We start from the raw sequence: 21,405 nt of genomic DNA on the forward strand, positions 1-21,405 counted from the left end.
ATAAGTGAGAGTGTGCAATTCTGAGAGTGATTGTATTGATGAGTGTGTGCTTGTATCAGTGATTGTATAAGAACGTAAGAATGTGCTAGTATTTGTATGAGTAAGTGAGCTGGTGTGTGTATAACTGTATAGGTGAGTCAATGGGAGTGTGAGTAATTATTTGCTTGACTGACTTAGAGCGTGAGTACCTCTATGAATGAGTGGCGGTGTGTGAGTGTCTATATAGGTGTATGAGTGCATATGATAGTCCTGTACTGAGTGACCATAAGTGTGAGTGACTGTACGGGTGAGTGAGTGGATGTGTGTGTAAACCTAAGAATCAGTGAGTGTGTATGTAGGTATTGAGAATGGCAGTCTGTAATTTAGACTGGGTGTATCAAAGGTTATATTAGGGTGTGAGAAGATGCATCAATTTATCACATGGATGATGTCATCAGTGATGTCATTTCAGATGTCAGCAGTGGTCATCAGTGATGGCACTGACCATGTCATGACTGATGTTATATGTGACATCATCAGCAGTGCATTGCGGGGGCGCAAGTTATAGTAAGCTGAACTAACTGTAACAGGGGAATTTCTATGGTTTGGTAGGAGTGAAATGTCCAACTAACTATAAGCTCTTTGCATAGCTTACAAAGCTATTCATGACTCCGGACCAAGGTTCCTCAAAGATGCCTTTCGTATTTATGCCCCACAAAGACATCTTCGCTCTGCTAACACCCATCTTCTTGCTATCCCGCGTACCAGGACTGCCAGCTGGGGAGACAGGCGCTTTCTAGTTGCCACCCGCAAGCTGTGGAACTCCCTTCCCCTGCTCATTAAAACCAGTCCAACCCTTACCATTTTTAGAAAACTCCTGAAAACTTGGTTATTTGACCAATAACTATAAGGCAGCTCCATCTCAGGAGTCCGATCTGCGCCGAGACACCCTCAGGTATTTGCGCGCAATATAAATTTCATAAACATAAACATAACTTTCCCTAAAACCTATGATTTTTTGAGTGAATTTCTAAGGTTTTTTAAATGCTAATTTCGAACTATAACGTGCCTGAAACCTATGTTTTTTTCAGTGAAATTCAAAGGTTTTTTAAATGCTAATTTCTAACTATAACGTGCCTGAAACCTATGGTTTTTTCAGTGAATTTCAAAGGTTTTTTAAATGTTAATTTCTAACTATAACGTACCTGAAACCTATGTTTTTTAAATGCTAGTTTCTAACTATGCCTACAGAGGTTGGACATGTGAAGAAAGAAGAAAAAACACACAGAAAGAAGCAAAGGAAATGCAGAAAGAGGCAACAGAAGTCCACAAAGACAAAGAAAAGTGCAGGAAGAGGCAAGACATGTGCAGAAAGAACCAACAGAGGAACAGAAAAAGGCATTGTTGCAAAATCATCCTGTACCCACAACTTTTTTCAGACGGGTACTGGTGGTAACGGACTCTGCCTAACCAGGCCTAGAGCCAGTGCTATGCTAAAAGACACTTAGAATACAGTGAAAACACCTACACACACTAGGGAACACTATGCGTTGGGGTGCCCCTGTGATTAGCATGACCTCCTCTGTAAGGCCCTAGTACATAATAGGGCAGGGGGATTAAAACTACCTCTTGAAACGCGCCATGGGCGCGTTTGCACAGTGGTGACGGGTGCAGACACGCCCTGTGCCCATTTTAAGTTGGGATATTAAGTCTCCTTGAATCCTGAGGGTCCCTGGGGTCCAACTAGCCCACTAGGTACCTCCAGTAAGTGCCACAGAGCTGCATTGCACAGAGGTATAAAAAAAGGGGCATGGCCTTGACCACCTCTCTGCCATGCAGGCCTGTGGTGCTTACAGGAGGTACCTGCTGGCCTAGTTGGCCCCAGGGGCCCTCAGGATTGAAGGGGACTTAATTCCCCAATGTAAAATGCGCCACAGGGCGTGTTTGCACACGTCACCTCAGGCCTCACCCACAATTCCCCAATTTTAAACGTGCCACAGGGCGCTTTTGCAGTGTGTTTCTGGGAGGGGGCAGGGCCTCTGGCACGATCGCAGTCTTTTTTTTCTTGTTAGAAGGGGGACTGTGTGGCCCCACTTCGGTCCCCTTTTTGTGGGCCCTGGGGACCCCATCTCCTAGGGCCTGATCCCTTTTAAAAAAAGAAAATGAACAGGAAGGGGGCCGCGTGGGCCCCTCTCCCGTGGCCTATTCCGGCCCGGGGACCCCATCTCCCGGGGCATGGCCAAACACTGTTTTTTTATAGGAAGGGGGGGCTGCATGGCCCCCTCCTCCTAAGGCCTCCATTGGCCCCGGGGACCCCATCCCCTCTCCCAGGCCACTTCTGGCCCCAGGGACCCCATCTCCCGGGGCTGGCCCTCTCCTTTGGGGACCGTGTGGGGAGCCCCAATGCCCCCACGGTCCCGCCGGCTCCCCGCATCCTGCGGGAGCCAGCATTGCTTTTCCACATGGGGAGCTGCTAACATGCAGGTCCCCGTGAGGAAAAGCAATCTGGTTTGGATTTTGGTAGGAAACCTGCTCTCGCAGGAAACCTGCTCTCTTTGAGCACCTCCACCCATTTACAACACAAGCCCCGGGGGTTCCAGTACCTGGGGTTGGGCCCCCCATTACAATATAAACATTACCCCCGGGACTTGGCCCGCCCGGGGGCTAAATAATACCGAAGCGCATTTCACCACTTTAAAAAAAAATAATGCTTTTTTGGGCCATGGGGGTCCTTGTGGGCCCCCCTGAGCAGGCCTAGGGGGTCAGGGTGTTTCTACCCTGCCCCCTTTTCTTGTTTTGCGCGTTTCTTTTACTGCATCCATGTGCCTCGGTTCTACCGAGGCACAAGATGGCTGCCAACACTTCCTGGTATGAAGTGTTGATAGCCAATTAGAATGCAGCTTGTGATCGGCAGGGTGCGCGAATCCACCGCGGCTCTATATATCGCTATTTTTATTTTTTGATTTGCTCAGCAACTACTAAACGGATTTACACCATTTAAGAACAAGAGTTCTTTCTGAGGAAAGGGCTACCTTTATGCCAAATTTGTTGTGTAAATCCGTTCAGTAGTTCAAGCTATAGCCGTGTCTAAAGTTTGCTATGGTAAATGCATTTTTTTTATTTCTCAGGAACTACTGAACGGATTTACACCATTTAATGAATAGAATTCTTTCTGAACCAAGGGCTATCTTTTTGCCAAATTTGGTGTAATTCCATTCAGTAGTTCGGGCTGTAGCCGTGTGTAAAGTTTCATACAGGAGTAAACATGGAGAAAACACGTTTTGGGACCCCCCTTTTTTCTCGGCCCCCGCTTGCCGAATCACCCTGAAATTTTCAAGATAGGAGCGGACCGGAGCGCCCCACTAGTTTTGAAAATTTTGCGAAGATTCGTCAACCTCCCCCCATGTAAAGCGATCCAATACCTCTAGGTTGATTTTGCACTTATAAAACCGAGAAAACAAATGGAGCTATGAATCAAGTAAGACAATCAAATACTCAAAAAACATCCATAAACGAAGACAGCAGGGGTAGCGCAATGCACCCTAGGGCTGTACATATTTGTCTACAGGCGCAGCAATGCTCTTACCCCAGTGAAGATCTCCCAAAGTGGGAGCCAGAAGATGGCTTGCACACTAGCTGCACATATCTGTATTTTAAGTTTGATGCTAGGTCATTCACTGCCCCTTTCTTTAAAAGCTGTGCTGTGTTAATGCAGTACAGTTCTCTCCTTTCCTCGCACCAGTGATCAAAGAACTCGCAGAAATTATTCCAACTTGGAAACTCCATTCTGTCAAGAACTGTGCCGATGTTTGCCTAAAGAAGAATAAAGAGGTTAACAGGTATCAGACAAATCCCTACTTGGCAAGGCACTCTACATTGTCCACTATTCCAAAACATGCTCTAATACAACAGCTCTTCACTTTTTGCCTTTTGTAGAATCCTAATGAATCACTACTATAAGATGTGGACCCCACGTAAGTAATTCCTATTTTTTGTACCTCAAAACATTACATAAACCAATGGAAATCAAACAAATAAGCACGTAATGAAATAAGTTTTTTAGTTCACAAACAAAAAATCGATTATTTTTTTTAAAAAACTTTTTATTGATTTTATAACACAAACACAAACAACTTGCAAGGAGGAAGAAAAAGAGACATCAATATACACAACGTTGCATTACATGGTGTTGGAGCGGGAAGGACAATCCAATGAGCGTTCGTTCTATCGGGAAAGAGTTACACAGTGGGGGGGGGGGGCAGAAGAAACAAATTGCAATCAGTATACAATAGTGTGTGGAGGAACCCTCGGGTTACGGGGACATAGGTGCAACATCAGGGTCAGGAAGAGGAGGGGCACATATATCACCACGATAAGTGTTCCACTGAGTCCATATCTTTCCCCACTTCCGGGGGGTACCACGAGAAATATACACAGTTTTTTCTCTGAACATGCACCAGTCCATGTTTTGTTTCCATTTCTGAAGTCCGGGCGGGCCCTGAGCGCCCCACAATTGCGCAATGTCTCTTTTGGCAATCATGTTGCCCAAGGTCACCCACCGAAGCTGCGACACGGAGTAATCATTCGGTTCCCATACGTTCAGCAGGCATCTCCTAGCTTCCGGCATCGATCGCACCCCGGTAACCTCACTCATCACCTCGTGCACACGGGTCCAGAATCGCACTATCTCAGGGCACTCCCAGATGATATGTAAAAAGGTGCCCAGGAGACCACAGCCACGCCGACACAAACCATCCACAGAGAAGCCCATATGCACCAAACGGGGACCAGTGACATACACTCTATGCAGGATTTTAAGTTGCACAAATCTAAGGCGCGCCTGGATGGCCACCTCTTCAGGGGAGGAGATCGCCGCCTGCCAGTCCTCATCGTCCAGCTCCAGCCCATCACCAGTCCAGACCTCTCTAAGTCGAGACAGGAGGTCAGACCTGGAGTTGATTAACTTTTTATAAAAAAGCGAAATCGTACTATCAGGAACATGTCCGTCCAGTACCCTGTCCTCAAGCGGGAACGACTCTGGAATCTCCACACCCGAAGGGAAGACCGAGAGCACCGCGTGGCGGATCTGTGCATAGCGAAAGAATTCGCGATCGCTCAAAGCGTACTCGGTTTTCAATTCCTCAAACGTCTTCATTCTCCCCTTAGTCCAAACATCATCAATCCTGCTGATACCAATCAAGTCCCACCTATCAAACCCCCGGGACTGCCAAAGAGAGCCAAGTCTATCAGAGCCGTACAGGGGGGTGGCACGAGTCAATTATCAGTCCACCCAAGCGCCATGGAAGCATGTCGCCATACCTGGACGGCCGTCCTAGTGGGGCCTGTCACGTTGCGAGGGGTGAGTTTCGAGTAGAGGGCTCTATTGTAGTCGCCCCCCGGTAACAACCATTTGTCCATCGCGAAGACCGGATTTGGCAAAGGGCCATACATGCAATGATTTATTGCCCCCAGTTGAGACGCCCAATAATAGCGACGGATATCAGGCAAAGCAATTCCACCGTCGTACCACGGGAGCGACAATTTAGCAATGGCAATCCGGGGCCTACCCCCCCACACCAGTCGTCTCTGTAAACCCTCGACCTCACGGAAATATGTAGCCGGGACAACGTCAAGCGTGTTTTGCAATGCGTAGAGGAATCGGGGCAGTGACATCATCTTAAACAATGCCGCTCTACCCAGGGGAGAGAGAGGAAGTTTCCCCCAGGCGACCACATCTGCCCGAAGGCGCTGAAGAGGGGGCAGTAAATTACGGTCGAACCGCAGTGCAGGGCTCAGCGAGATAAAAATGCCTAGATATTTAAATCCATCTTCCACAATCGCGATAGGACAGCCGCTTGGCAGAAGGGGGGCGGTACCCGACAGGACGTATACACAGGACTTCGACCAGTTGATGACGAGACCTGAGTTTTTGCGGAAGGACGTTAAGACATCAAACAGCACAATGAGGGATTTACGGGGTGATGTAAGATAAAGCAGAATATCATCAGCGTAGAGAGATACACGATCCTCAAACTCCGAATTCCATCCAATGCCCTTCAGGGACGGTTCCCACCGCAACCAGGCCGCCAGCGGTTCCAAGGCAAGAGCAAACAACAAGGGGGACAGGGGACAGCCCTGTCGCGTCCCCCTGCTCAGTGCAAAGGGCGCAGAGACCCGACCATTGACCACCACCTGGGCCATGGGACCGGCGTAGAGCAATTTGACCCATCGAACGAAGTCCGAACCGAAACCAAACTTAGCAAGAACCGCCCACAAATACGGCCATTCTATTGTATCAAACGCCATCGTAGCGTCCAAGGACGCTAAGATGGCGGGCTCACGCAGCGTCTCAGCCCGTGCCAGAACTCCATGCAACCTTCGGAGGTTAAGCGCTGTGTTACGATGCGGTATAAAGCCGGATTGATCAGGGTGAACCAGGTCCCCAATAACGGACGCCAAACGTGTCGCCAGCAGCTTGGCCAAGATTTTAGGTTCCGCATTAATCAACGAAATGGGTCGAAAAGAGGCGCAGCGATCCCGAGGTTTACCATCCTTGTGAATGACAACAATAGTGGCCAGTCTCTGGTCAGGCGGGAGAAACCCCACCTCCAAAGACTCAAGAAACATAGAGCGCAAATGAGGAGCTAGCGAATCCGGGCGCAGTTTATATAGCTCAATGGGGAGCCCATTAGGGCCCGAGGCCTTGCCGGATCGGACCGAACGGACAGCAGCGGCAATCTCGTCCACAGTAGGCGGAGCATCCAGAGCATCCCTATCAATATCAGACAATTGGGGAAGTGCAATATCACGCAATAACAGGTGGGAGTCCTGCTCCGATCGATCAGACACCTGGGAGTACACCTCGCGGAAATAATCAGCAAAACATGCGATAATATCAACAGGGTCCGTACAACACTCTCCATTCTCCACGACTCGCACTCTCCCTCTTATCCAACCAAGCAAGCAGTTTCCCAGCCTTATCACCCACATCATACAGGCGTCCCTGCTGTTCCCTCCCCATTTCCTTAGCAGCTTCAGTGACCAGAGCTCTGTATTCATGTTGTTTCAACTCCAGTAGATGTAACCCCTCAGCGGTAACCCCAGATTCCAAGCCCTCCTCCAGGGCCGTGACCTCCCCCTCAAGTCGAACCGCCTCAGCACGGTTGGCCAACTTCACGCTACCAATCAATGAGGGGGCCTGGCCACGAATGACAGTCTTGTAAGCTTCCCAAAGTACACTAGGGGAGGAAACAGAGCCCACATTTTCCTCAAAATAACAATCGTGTGCTTTAACCAGCTCATCCCTGACCCTGGGGTCCTTCAAATACCTGGGGTTGATCGGGGCCACTCGGCCCGCCGAACCCTGCCGTGCATCAACCACCAGCCAAAGCGGAGAATGGTCCGAGATACCCCGTGCCAGATGTTTAACTTCCCGTATGAGGGATGCATGGGCCGAGGGCAGTAAAACGTGATCAAGCCTCGAGAGACTACCATGAGCACCAGAATGATAGGTATATTGCAACTGTCCCGGGTGAAGCAACCGCCAGCAATCAGTGAGCCCCAACGTCTCCAGGAAGTCGCTCAACTAAAGTCTGGGCCCTCGCCAGTTCCCTGGGAGGGTGACGATCATGCATTCCCGAGACCACCGCATTAAAGTCACCCCCAACCAAAAGCAAACCCTCGGGGAGGCCCAGGATAAGTCCACTCAGATCAGCAAAGGTGGTGGCCTGGAGGCCCGGGGGCACGTACACAGAAATCAGAATAAGAACCTTCCCCTCCCAGCGCCCCACAATGGCGGCGTATCGTCCCTTATGACATCATCAATGGCCAAGGGGAGGGAGGCCCGAACCAGAATGCCCGCCCCCCTAGAGCCCGAAGTGAAACCCGAGTGCGCCACAAGGCGATAACCACGCCTATTCAAAGCGTAGCACTTGTTGCCGAGCAAATGAGTCTCCTGCAGTAAGACAACATCTGGAGTCAAACGTTTCAGCAACTGTAACACCACCCTCCTCTTAATCCCATTCCCCAACCCGTTCACGTTCCAACACAATAACCGAAGTCCCCTACCCCCCATCCCCGTGCCCAGCCCCTCCCCGGCCCCACACCCAGAGCAACTGCAAATAACAGGAGTGCGCCTTTCCCTCGCCTTGCAAGTAACAAGAAAATTCAAACAAACAACCCAGCCCCCCCAACAATGTCAAAACAACTATACCCCCCACCCCGCACTCCTGCTGAAGACCAAAGAGCCCCATAAACTCGCAGTGTGCCTGTCGCCCAACCACCCAACTAATCTACGAAAAGAAAACCCAGGAGGAGAAAGGACCCGTTCACCCCCCACCCACCCCCAAAAAAGACTATTACTTGCAAACATTAATAAGACAGCATAGCACAGTTCAAAGCCAACGGGAAGGGTACGGGGTCAAAGTCAACAGTTACTCTTGCTCCGTCGGGCCACCTTCCGCCCGATCCGACTTGCCAGAGTCCTCAAAAGGTTCATGATCCATAGGCAGCGTGTCAAGCCAGTCACTCACAACCCCAGGATGGTTGAAGAAAAAAGTACGATCCTTATGTACCACCCGCAGACGGGCCGGAAAGAGCATGGCATACTTCATTGACCTTTCCCGGAGTCTCTTCTTGACCCCCTGAAACCCCAGCCTCTGTTTCTGGACCTGTTGTGTAAAGTCCGGATAGAAGCTGACAGTAGAGTTCTCAAAGGCAATGGGACCTGACTGCCGCGAAGCCTGCAGGATAGCGTCTCTGTCCCGGAAATGAAAAATCCTCGCAATGATAGGTCGAGGGTTAGCACCCGATTTAGGTGTGCCGCCGGGGATCCTATGTGCACGTTCGACAGCGAAAAACTTGCTGAGAACCTTGGGCGCCAGGTGATTCAGCACCAGGTCTTCCACCAATAGGTCCGTCGAGGCAGCAGTCGATGATTCCGGGACCCCAATCAGGCGGATGTTATTGCGCCTGGCACGGCTTTCATAGTCCTCTAGGCGCCCAGAGTAATAATCATTGGCTTTCCTCAGATTCCCGACTTCAGCCTGCAAATCAGAAACGTCGGTGACCAGGCTAGAGGTCATAAGATCCAAGGATTTGACCTTTTCGTTTGTCTTCGCCAAGTCCGCCCTGATCAGATTGACGTCAATCGCCACCGTATCCAGTTTGAGAGTCAAGGCCTCATATTGTTGCCCCAATGAGGCCTTCATACCAGTGATGGCGCCCATGAGATCTCGCAGCGAGGGCTCGTCCTCAATCGATGAGTCCTCCGGCATTGTCGTCGAGGTTTTAGCTGCTGCTCCCGGCGATCCCTTAGCTTGAGTGTACCGGTCCATAATGTTCGTTTGCAGAGCACTCCCTCGAACGCCTGGTTTAGGCCCGCGCTTCCCACCCTCAGGCTTGGTGGCCATCTTGGATCCTGGACCCGTAAGGGTCGCCTGTTGACGGGTAAAAATGGTGACTGCGGTGGCAAATATAGGACCAAAAGGGCGAAGGTGGTGCCAGCCTCAGATCTGGAAACCGCTACAGATCGGCAGTAGGAACGGAAAGACCAAGGGTGTAGGAGTGTCCGGCCGCCCACGGAGCCGACAAAGTCAGGTTGAGCTCCGGACAGAAATCGAAACCGAAAGCGATCGCCAGCCCACGCAAGTCTGGCAGTCCGTTGTTGTTCACTTACTGAACGGCAAGCGAGACAAGATAGCGCGGGGTGTCACCATGGAGCAGGCCAGAAAACTGCGACAGTCTGTAGCTCTGGACCCCGAAGTCCAAAAAAGTTCGTTGAAGCAAATAAATGAGCAGTAGAACTGTGCCAATAAACACCCGTCGTCTGAACCAGGATAAAGTACAGGATAGTCGATGGAGGTGGCGAGGGTCCGGGAGCCCTGTGCTCACGCGACCATCTTGGGTGCGCGCGAAGCTCCTCCCTAAATTTTTTTAATGGAAAGATTGGAGCTTTTCAAAATGTATTTTTAAAAGATGTAGCAATATGTTAGAATACTTTTTGTTCCTAACGCATGGTCTCTTTTTGACGTAAATCATAAGTGCTTTTCATGTAGGCCACTAATCGTACATGCTGATTTCTGTTGGCTGTTCTTACGCTGCTTCCTCAAATTAAGATAAGAATGCCAACTTACTTGTTAGCCTTCAATATTGCATTCCTGCACATTTACAAAGCACTTTTTTTTTTAATTTATGTTTATTGCGGAAACCAGGAATATAAGAAAGAAACATATACCAGTCCCCTCCATAACACAGGCAGTTCGATTCAGATTTGACCAAAATCAACAATCAGGGGAAGACACAGTTACAAAGCACTTTAAAATGTTTAATTTAGCATTTATAAGAATATACATTTTATTAATCTGCTAATAATTGCATTTTTGAATTGACTCGGACACCCTGGGTAGATGCTGCAGAACCTAAAATATGAACCAATGCTTTATAATAAGCTATTGAGCGTGATTCAATTTGCTGACGTCGTACAATACAGAGGATTCCAATCTGTAACTTTAAATCAGAGGTCTCATACTATCTCTGTATTCGGACAAAATATTAAATAAAAAATATCGAGAGGCAGAAATATCGAGTTTGTAATATCGTGATCCACAAACATCATGATACAGGAATATTGTTGACAACATAGATTTTATTAGGTAAGATCGATGTCAAAAATATCTTTTAATATTGTTTACGAAAATATCTATGGTAATATCGATATTAAAAATATCTAAGGAGTTAATATAGTTTACAAAAATACTGTTAATATTTTTATTATCTTTATGTATTTTAGTATATGTTTTAAAATATCTAAGGAGTTAATATAGTTTACAAAAATACTGTTAATATTTTTTATCTTTATGTATTTTAGTATATGTTTTAAATGTATGTTATAAAGTGTTTGTATAATTATTGTTAATTTTTTATATATTTTGTAAATTTGTAGTTTTAAATTTTGTTTATTGTAATTTTTATTGTTGCAGCAGGTTGTGGGTATGTAAGGGTACAGAGTTGTAAGTAAATTATTTATAATAAATTAATCATTTTAAATTATAATTTAATTGACAATTATGTAAATTGTGTAATTAATATATTTTTTTAAGTTGCGTCTTAGGTGCGGGATGTGGGATTTGTAGGGGTACATGATGGGAGGAACATTTATTATAATTATTCTTGACTATTATTTAATTGATATTTACATGAATTGTGTAATTATTTTTTTTAATTATGTTTAAGGTACGGGTTGTAGGGTTTATAGGTGTACAGGGTGGGAAGCAAAAATTCATTATTTAATTGATAGTAAGTAAATTGCGTAATTAATGTTTTTAATCATGTTTTAGGTGCGGTTTGTAGGGGTACAGGGGCAAGTAAATTAATTAATTATAAGTAATTAATTTTGAATATCAATTATTTAATTGAAAATTAAATTATGTAAATTGTGTAATTAAGATACATTTTAAATTATATCTCCTGTGTGGTTTGGTGGCGTAAAAGATGGGAAGTTGAATAATTATAATGAGTTTTTTTATTATTGTGTAATTGGTAAATAATTGTATAATTATAATAATTTTTAATATATTTTAGGAGTCTGTTGTAGCGCTTTTTAGGGTCATAGGGTGGAAAGTTAATCAAGAAAGAATTTATTGATACTTATTCCTTCATTATTCATTTTTTAATTGATAATTGTGTTAATTGAGAAATTAGCATATTTGATAAGTTTTATTTTATATGTTTTGTTTATTTTAACTGCTTTCATTGTACCAACTGACTCATTCAGCTGCAGCCTTCTTCTGTCTGCTGCTTCATTTCAAAATGCTTAGAGTATGGATTGTGGGACACCACTATGTCTATTGGGCTGGCGAGCCTGCAAGAAAGAGAAGCATTGACAGGGACTTGGGTTGGGCTAATGAGGACATTACTTGGATTTGGCAGAGAGGATTAAAGTCTCATCAATTGATGCCTTTGGTTCAAAGCGTTGAGCATTTACCAGCCTGTGACCTCATGATTGTGCACTGATACCTTTACTGAGTTGATGTTTTCCTCTCACACTGTCTTGGTGTTCTCTAACATACGCCAAAAGCAAAAGTGGAAGTGGTCTAATCAATTCTGTCCACAGATTGACAAAGCCAGGGAACAGGGTAATAAAACTGTTTCTGAATTCCTCAGAGACCATAACAGTGGCTCAATCTATAACAAACTACATTGTGACATGCATGGGATTTATAGAAATGGAGTGCATTTTACAGACGAAGGCACCAGGGTGCTGAAACTCTGCATACATACAATCAGCACAAAGGCTTTTGTCACAGCCACCTTAGTACCCCAAATATTGTTAATTTTCTTTATAAAGATACTTTTTTTTAGTTTTTGGGAATCTTCGCAATGCCGAGAAATCAGAAAACAACAGCAGATAATCAAGGGCCACAAGCCCATTCAAAAATTATATTAAAAAAAAAATCATTATATACATTCCACTACACACACTACTATCTACAGGACTATAAAAAGTATGTTTAAAATCATGTTTTGGTAGTAAGTTTCTTTAAAAACCATCTTTTAAGGATTATGTTACTTATCCAGTAAGCATCTGTTCTTGGCATGTAGCGCTGTAGATTCACATGCTTTGCATACTCCTGCCATCTAGTGTTGGGTCCGGATGTTTGCAAGTTGTTTTTCTTTGAAGAAGTCTTTCCTAGGCACAAGGTTAGATAACTCCTCCTTTCGGTGATAGTGCGCATGGGCATCGACTCTAATGTTAGATTGTTTTCCTCCAAGAGGGTGAGAATAGAGTAAGTAAGTATAGCATAGAGATGTCCATGAGTTTGAATGTATAATCAAGAACTTCAAAAACTATAGGTGCCCAGAAAGGTGGGTGGGTGCATGTGAATCTACAGCTCTACATGCCAAGAACAGATGCTTACTGGCTAAGTAACAATCGTTCAAGGCATGTGTGCTGTAGGGACACATGCTTTGCATAGACCACAAAGCAGTATAGTCCCAAAGCGGTGGCTAACCTGTATATATTGCAGTTGTTTGAAACAGTGTTTTAAGTACTACTTGGCCTACATCAGCGTGTTGGCATGCTAACACATCTACACAATAGTGTTTGGTACGTGTGTGGTGTAGACCATGCTTTACATATGTCGGCTAGAGGAATATTATTGTGTGAGTGGAATGCGCTCTACGGGGTATGGATAAAGCTTTTAGCTTTTGAATAACATGTTTGAATGTATTTCACAATCCATCCTGTAATACCAGATTTAGAGATGGGCTTGCCTTTGTAAGGTGGAGCAAATGCATCTAACAGTTGTTCTTTTTTGCGAAAACCTTTGGTCCTTTGTATGTAGTACAATAAAGCTCTTTTGACATCAAGCGAGTGAAGAGCCTGTTCTGCTACAGAATCAGGTTGACAAAAAACACAGGTAACTCAACTGATTGGTTTATTTGAAAAGCAGAAACCACTTTGGGAAGGGATTTAAGGTTGGTACGAAGAACTAACCTGACTTTGTGGAGCTGAAAGAAGGTTTCTTCCATGGCTAATGCCTGTAGCTCACAAACTCTCCTTAATGAAGTGATTGCAATGAGGAAAGCAATTTTCCATGAAAGAAACTGCAAAGGGCAATTGTGTAATGGTTCAAAAGGTGGACTCATAAGCCTTGTAAGGACAATGTTAAGATTCCATACTGGCGCAGGGGGAATTCTTGGTGGTATTACCCTTTTCAAGCCTTCTATGAAGGCTTTGATCACTGGAACTTTAAATAGTGATAAATGCTGCCTGTTCTGCAAATTCGCAGCTACCGCTTCAAGGTGCGAATAGATGTATAAGCCAGTCCAGTTTGCTGTAAGTGCAACAGGTAACAGATAATATTTTGTATAGAAGCATCTAGAGGATTGATTTGGTTGTTATTACAGTAGACAACAAGTCTTTTTCACTTTGCTGCATAACAGGCTCTGGTAGAAGGCTTTATTGCTTCTTTTAGAATAGTCATACAGTTTGGTGGTAGATTTAAATAACGAAACTCAATGACTGCAGGAGCCAAATCGCTAAGTTTAGTTCTCTGGGATTTGGATGTCTGATTTCTCCATGGTTCTGCGTAAGGAGCCTGGAAGTGAGATGCAGCTTTTGATGTGGAACTACTGACAGCTCCAACAGGGTGGTGTACCATGGTTGACGGGCCCATTTGAGGAGCTACTAGAATTAGTGTGAAGGATGTTTGCCTGAGCTTCCGAACCAGACACGGAATGAGTGGGAGAGGCGTTAAAGCGTAGGCAAATATCCATGACCAGTTCATCCATAGGGCATTGCCCTTTGAGAGCGAATGTAGGAATCTGGAGCTGAAGTTTGGGCATTTTGCGTTGACGACTGTGGCGAAGAAGTCTATTTGTGGAAATCCCCATTATTGGAAGTATGGACAGAGAACTTGGGGATGAAGTTCCCACTCGTGAGTTTGCTGCTTCTTTCTGCTGAGGAGGTCGGCAATGTGATTGTTTACCCCTGGAAGGTGTTCTGCCAGAATATAAACCCTGTGATGGAGTGCCCAATTCCAAACGGCTTGAGAGAGGAGTGACAGTTGGAGAGGCTGTGTTCCCTCCTCCCCCCTGTTTTTTCACAAGTAAAAAGTTGCTGTCATGTTGTCTGGCCGGACTAGGACAGCTTTGCCTATCAGGTGAGTTTAAAAAGCTTTGAGCGCTAGAAACACTGCTAGAAGCTCTAGTTAGTGGATGTAGAGTCTTTTGTTTTTGTTGCTCCACAGGCCTTGTATTGTGTAATTTTGGAGATGGTCACCCCAACCTGTCAGAGATGCATCTGCTGTGAGCACGATCTATGGAATAGGAGCGATATAAGCCGTCCTTCACGGCAGAGAATGATGGGTCCGGCCTTCTACCAACACTAGATTGGTTAATTGACCCTGCGACTGATTACACCTACTTACTTGCTAAGCACTCTTGTAAAGGACGCATGTGGAGTCTTGCACAGAGTACAATCATTCCTAGCAGTTGCATGAACATTCTGGCTGGTAATGTTTGGTTGGATAGAATCTATAGTATGATAGACTGAACAGTGTGAATTCTGACTACATTTAGAGAGGCTAGAGTTTTGATAGTGTCAGGAATGGCCCCCAGGTAAGATTGCATCTGTGAAGGATGCAGTTGAGATTTCTGTGCATTGACCATAATGCCCAGTTAATGAAGTAGATATATTGTGGTCTGATTGTGTTTTTGGTAAGTGTTGGCTTAGATGAGCTTGTCGTCTAAGTAGGGGAATATGTGAATATATTGTCTTCTGAGATGAGCTGCAACTACTGCCAGGCATTTGGTAAATACTCTGTGAGCAGTAGTCACTCCAAACGGGAGTACTTTGAATTGGTAATATTTGCCTACTATCACAAATCTGAGGTATCTGCAATGAGCTGGATGAATTGGAACATGAAAATATGTGTGTTTTAGTCTAGAATTGACATAAAATCTCCCTTCTGTAAAAGTGGGAGTACCTCAGTTTTCGTCGGAGAAACTTTTCTGAGCCACAACGTGGAGCCACCACCAAAAACTGTGAGAATATGTGTGTGAAAATGATGCAAAAGGATAAGAAGTTGAATAATGAAAAATAGAACCATAAAGGATAGTGCCAGGCACTGTATTTTGAAAACTAGTAAAAGGAAAGAGCAGAGCACCACTCTGAGAAGCAAGCCCACAAAAGTGAAGGCCAAACCACTTGTGGAGGTAGATGAAGATGTGAAAAAACAGCATGGCAGTCGGCAGAAAGTCCGCAACAATAATGTATAACTGTGAAGGACAACAAGTCCGGAACATAGGAGCAAGGACAATTCACCACAAGACGTCACCAGAAAGAGACGTCCTAACACCAATAAGAAACCTATAGAATGTGGCAGAGCCAATAGACTTGAACCAATGGGTCGCAGGGGTGGAAAGAGATCCCAAGGTGACGGACGAGGGGAGAGTGCGGGGGGGGGGGGGAGAAAAAACATTAATAGACCCCACACCATACAATCCAGGCACAGGATTCCCGAGAATGGGCGGAGTAGAGCAATGAAAGCAGAATGCAGCATTCTGTGTCGGAGTGAAGTAAAAATGTCACCCTGCAGAAGGGTCAAGCCACCCAGAGGGAGGCGAGTATAGAAAGCCCAACCTGAAAAGGTCCTCGCAGAACGGGGAGGACAGGCGGGCGTTAAGGAATCTGCGGCTAGACTGTGTCTCTACCAGAAACTTTGTTACCGTAGGTAAGTAACTCGTTCATCTGATAGAGAGCAGCAGATTCCTTAACTTAGAATAGATACCAAACCCCTAACCATAGAGGAGGCGGGTCTGCGACTGAATCCCATCAAGTTCCCGAGGGAACGTAGCCGTCAACAAGGTGACAAAACACGGTGGGGACCGCAAGCCTGCGCAGCCACACCAGACCATGAAGTTCAGAAAAGAGCGGAAAACATTGGGAGGCAAAGGCACCACAAGCCGTCCAAGAACAGCATGAAAATCCCCGGATGTATACCGGGTGAGAGAAAGAAAACATATACTAGTTGTGTCGGTGTGAAAAAGAAATGTCATGACTTCGGAAAGAAGTGGAACTGAACCTAGGGTCTGATGGATCCGCAGGATGCGGCGTGCCGACCGCAAATAAAACCCTGAGAGAGGGCAACTGACATGACAGAGTCAACACATACCAGTCCAGTATGCACGACAATGGAAGAAGCACTGTTGAAACCTGCACCAGCTAAAATACGTGGGACAGCATTGGCAGGATGCCAACCCATGGCCAGAAAGTGCCGATAGTACTAGAAATAAAAGACATGCCAGTACATAGTCGGTCTGTGACAAGACATATGAAAGGGCTGATGGCAAACAGCAGAAGCGCCCAAAACAGGACTACAGTAAGAACGATAGTCAAGAGGAAGACCGAAACATACATAAGCATACCGTGTGGACGCTAGAACCACACGAAGTATAGGAAAGACCCTCCTGTAGGGTAGCGTGAGCAGCCTAGATGCGAGAGACGCAATAGCAAGAAGGTAACCGGCAAAAATTGGCACCAGCCAAACTGGACACCCACATAAGAGCTCGTAGTATGAACAGACAGTGTCAGGGACCACGGACAGCGCATGAAGGACGTTGCCTGCACGATTCTGCTGTGTAAGAGCACACAGCAGATATATAGAAAGAAGAAAAAAGACAAGGGCATGCGAAAAGTGCCAACAGTTATGTGGAAACAGAACCGGACAGGACAACGTCCAGGCCCGTAAGCGACATCAGCCCCTGGCCTGGGAAGAGCAAAGATACCACGCAAGACAGATGAGGAGATGGAGCCACACACAATAGTGGAAACAGTCAGGACCAACATAATGGTCCAGGGACCCAAGAAGCGAGTATCCTGAAGAGAACACTCTCCTTGAGAATGTTACAGTATGAACCCAAAGCAGAAGTTTGGGAAACACCTGTGCAGCAGCAGCAGGGAATATGGAAAAACTCCAACTGGGAAAGCGCCCAGAAAACGATGGCATAAGGCAATGTACAGCAGAGATGTACATGGCAAAGCAGCTACCTTGAAAGACAAGCCCAGTAAGGGCTGACCATAGAAGCAACAACGCAAACACCCTATGATAGCAATGATACCAAGATGCACTCCAAGTTTGCGCCAACACTAATAAGCGTGCCGCACAGCAGCTTTTCCCTGGTGCAAAACGATGACAGGGCGATAGTCGTGAAAGAACTGCACCCAAACTGAACAGAACAAGTGCCCCAAGAGACAGTGGCTGGCAAAAGAAGAGCGGCCATTATGGACAAGAGGATTACTGCCACGCTGAAAAAAGACCCCGTCAAGGCAGAGGCTGCACGGGAAGGAACCCATATCGAGGCTTAGCAGTACTTCAGGCAACTGGAGCCAACTGTAACCGAAAGTGCAATAGAGCGATGCTAACGTTAGGATCGCAGAAAAAGAACACAGCCTGACCCACAGAAGGATGTCTGTGAGGAAGAGTCCATAGGACTGTGCCAAAGCTAAGGCAGCTACCCACTAGCGAGCAAATACCCCACATAGGGTAAGTCTCAACCCCTGCGAGGGGAGACCTCTTGGGCAAAGCACACATTCAGCGAACTGAAAGGAAGACAGAACCAGCCGACCGGCTGTACTGAACAAATACTGAGATGGCGGAACAACCGCCTACACTATCCGGGTACCTTGCAAGTACACGGGACATTTTTGAAAATCAAGGCAACATCGCCTAAGCAGAAGAAAAAGATACTATAAGGCAGAAAGTCGTGCCGCAAGAGTGTTGGTAGTCCAGACATGAGGCGGGAGACGCTGAATCTGCGTGGCTGTCGAAAAGGTCCACGCCATTGAATGGCAGATCTCTAAGAGCATTCAGAACATTGTCTGGGAAACGACTGTCGCGCAGCCATGCATGGCAGCGCAAAGCCACCAACTGAGCAGGAGCCCTACCCACAGCGTCGGTTGCATGAAGTGAATATCGAAAGGGAATATTAAGCCATTTTCCTGCCATCAAGAAGAAGGCGATGTAATTCTGCCCGTGGCTATTCTGGAAGAGAAGGAAGAAGGATCTCGACTAAGTCTCAAAGGGCAAAGAAAGCGCGTGGGTACACGCAAGACATAATTAATGCGCAGATGTACGCACTGGCAGAGGCAAAAAGCTGGCGACAAATGTGTCCAACCACCTAGACTCCCTGGTTGGAGGTAACAATGGCAAAGGGGAGGAAGGCTGCAAGTCAAAAGCCGCCTGAACAACCAGACCCTGAGCTCTAGGGTGAAGGGACAGGCAGAGTGGATCATCCGGGGCAGGACGGTGTCGGCGAGCAATAACCTGATCAACAGGATCATCAGAGGAGGGCCTCGCCCATGTGCTAAGCAGGATGTCCAAGAAAGATCCCCCAAGGGGCAGCAAAGGCTCCACCTCAAAGGCTCCATGTGGAGAAGATCCAGTAAAGGATCAGAAACCACAGGGGGCTGAAATCGAAGAATAGCTGGTGCCCTGTGAATAGCCCGTGCATAGGCAGCACTAGCCTCAGTCGCCATTCTAGGAGGAGACAATAAACCGTTGGTAGGAGATGGTTGGAAACTAACCCGTCCACTCGAAATGTAAAAGTGTAGGAGCCTGAGGCTGATCTGAAGGCCACGCAACACTAGGTACCTGCACCATGGGGCACTGAAACGACCTCGGACGCGGGGTGTCCAGAGGAACGCCAACCTCTATCAAAAGAGGAGGCGTAGGCGCCGGCACCGGTGTGGACCGATGCAGAGTAGTATAGACAACGACGACCTCCCGCGGGGACTCGGCTTGGGTGTCATCTGACTGCGATCCCACCGCAATATGCGGGGAGGAAAGACGTCGACAGGGCATCGAGCCCAGCGCCGCACCATACGTCAGTGCAGGAAGCCGCGCAGGGCTATGCGGTGACTGGACGGGTGGGCTGGACAGACGACTGGGATGGCCCTCTGGGCAGGTCCCGTGAGCGTTGTATCGATTCCGGAACCAAAGTCGATGCACGCAGCCAGCGCCGAGCACGAATCCGCAGCGAGGAGCCGACATGAGTGCCTTCCACCTCTGTGGGACCTAAAGGCACACCAGGGAGAGGGGGAGACCCAAAGAAAGAGTGAAGTGCCTTTAAATAAGCCTCCAGTTGGGCCCGCGTTGCTCCAACTCCCGGGAAGGGAGGGTATGGAGGAGACGACTGCCGGACGGCCGTGCCTGGCAAGGAGCGAGAACGGGCCCCATCGTCACATGTATGGGAGGAAGACCTCGCCGACTTACATTTGTGCTTACCCCACCTGTGAACGACGTCTGCGGGAACGGGCCAATCCCGAGAGGGAGACCGGCGGCGTGAAGGTGCAGGACCGGACAGACGTGCGGGCAGCAATTTCATACGACGCTCCCTCAAGGACTTGGGTTTCATTTATTGACAGGTGTCACACTCTTTGGAGTCGGGGTGCACTCTGAGGCACCAGATACAGATGGCGTGCGGGTCCGTGATAGACATCTGGCGCGCACAGGTCTCACACGCTTTAAAGCCCGAAGGCATTGCACACTGTTCCGTGACGCCAAAGGCGTCGAGAAGGCCCAAAAAACAGGCCAAGGAAACACTGGTTTTCTAAGTTCCGCGTTGGAATGCGGAAAATAAGAAAACTAATGTCAGCGCACCGGGAGGATCATATATAGCTCCGCTGACGTCACGTCTGTGGATGACATCAAGGCGGAGCTGTGCGGCGCCGCCCCAGGCATGCAGAGGTACTGCTGCGGAAAGTTTTTCGGATCCAGTCTGATGCCTGGGAATATTCTAAGTTAAGGAATCTGTGGCTAGATGTCTCCATCAGATTGTATATATTGGTTTAACTCTCCGAGATCCAGAATAGGTTTCAAGGAGCCATCTTTTTTGGGAATCAGAAAATATAGAGTGTAAACCCCTGAACTTTGGTACTTTACTGGAATTGGTTCAATGGCTCCTTTTAATAAGAGAGATTGCGCTTTTGTCGTGTAGTTCCTATGAACCTATATAGGATCTGCGCATTTAGACAACCTAGATTGTGGGATTGGCGTCCAGCCTGATTCCAGACCCCTCCACCGGGTATATTCGACTGAATACCAACTAGCTCACAGTGCCACTGTAAACTCCTCTGACCAAGGAGAGATTAGTTCATGACAACTATGTCCCAATGGGGATCGTAGAAACAGTACAGTTCTTTTCACCCAGTCACTTGTGCTCACTTTGACTCAGAGAGATACATGGAATAAACAGTGCAGACGTTTTCAATAAGCATTTATTGAACCAACGTCATTCTAGTGTAAAATAGGTGTGCTGAAACAACCATAAGACAAAAACAGATTGAAGTGAGTATGAGCACCAACTAACTGAGTAAAAGGATGGTAGATGTCTACCATAGTGCTAAAACAATGAATATATGCAAGCATATAAATACATAACAGTAACAACGCATACTACTAGAATGCAACCCTAACTAGATGTACCTAAGGTAATCTGTGCTGATATTGAAATTGACTACTAATTTTAATCACTCACTCACCGTGCACCCACGAAGCCCTGGTCCGACTGAGTTTTGGACCACTTGCAGCCTCCCGATTACATCCTTGTTGGCATCTTCATATAAAACATTACCGTAGTCCAACCTGGATACGATTAGGGCTTGAACCACAATTTTTTGAGTCATAGATGTCAGCTTCCATAGGATTTGTTTAAGCCACTTCAAAATTCCAAAGCAAGTAGAGGCAACCTTGACTGCTTGTTGACGCATGGACAATTGTTCATCTATAATAATGCTAAGGTTGCGAACAAATTGCAAAGGTAGGGGAAGGGCACCCATTTGCAGAGGCCAGTGCTGTGGGCCCCAAAGAGCTTTGTTTCTGCCAAGAATTAGAAGCTTTGTTTTTCCTCCATTCAACTTTAACT

At 46.7% G+C, this 21,405-nt stretch overlaps 1 protein-coding gene across 3 annotated transcripts in view; it reads right to left on the bottom strand.

The window, feature by feature from the left end:
- The window catches only part of LOC144770363 (uncharacterized), a 918,549-nt gene that overhangs the window by 190,114 nt on the left and 707,030 nt on the right, over positions 1-21,405 (bottom strand). For all 3 annotated transcript variants that reach the window (XM_078654830.1, XM_078654829.1, XM_078654828.1), the window contains one exon: positions 3,566-3,792. In XM_078654830.1, coding sequence (XP_078510956.1) covers positions 3,566-3,792 — 227 coding nt within the window. The remainder of the gene's footprint in view (positions 1-3,565; positions 3,793-21,405) is intronic.

This window comes from Lissotriton helveticus, chromosome 7, assembly GCF_964261635.1.
Source record: "Lissotriton helveticus chromosome 7, aLisHel1.1, whole genome shotgun sequence".
In the NCBI taxonomy this organism is placed as follows: domain Eukaryota; kingdom Metazoa; phylum Chordata; class Amphibia; order Caudata; family Salamandridae; genus Lissotriton; species Lissotriton helveticus.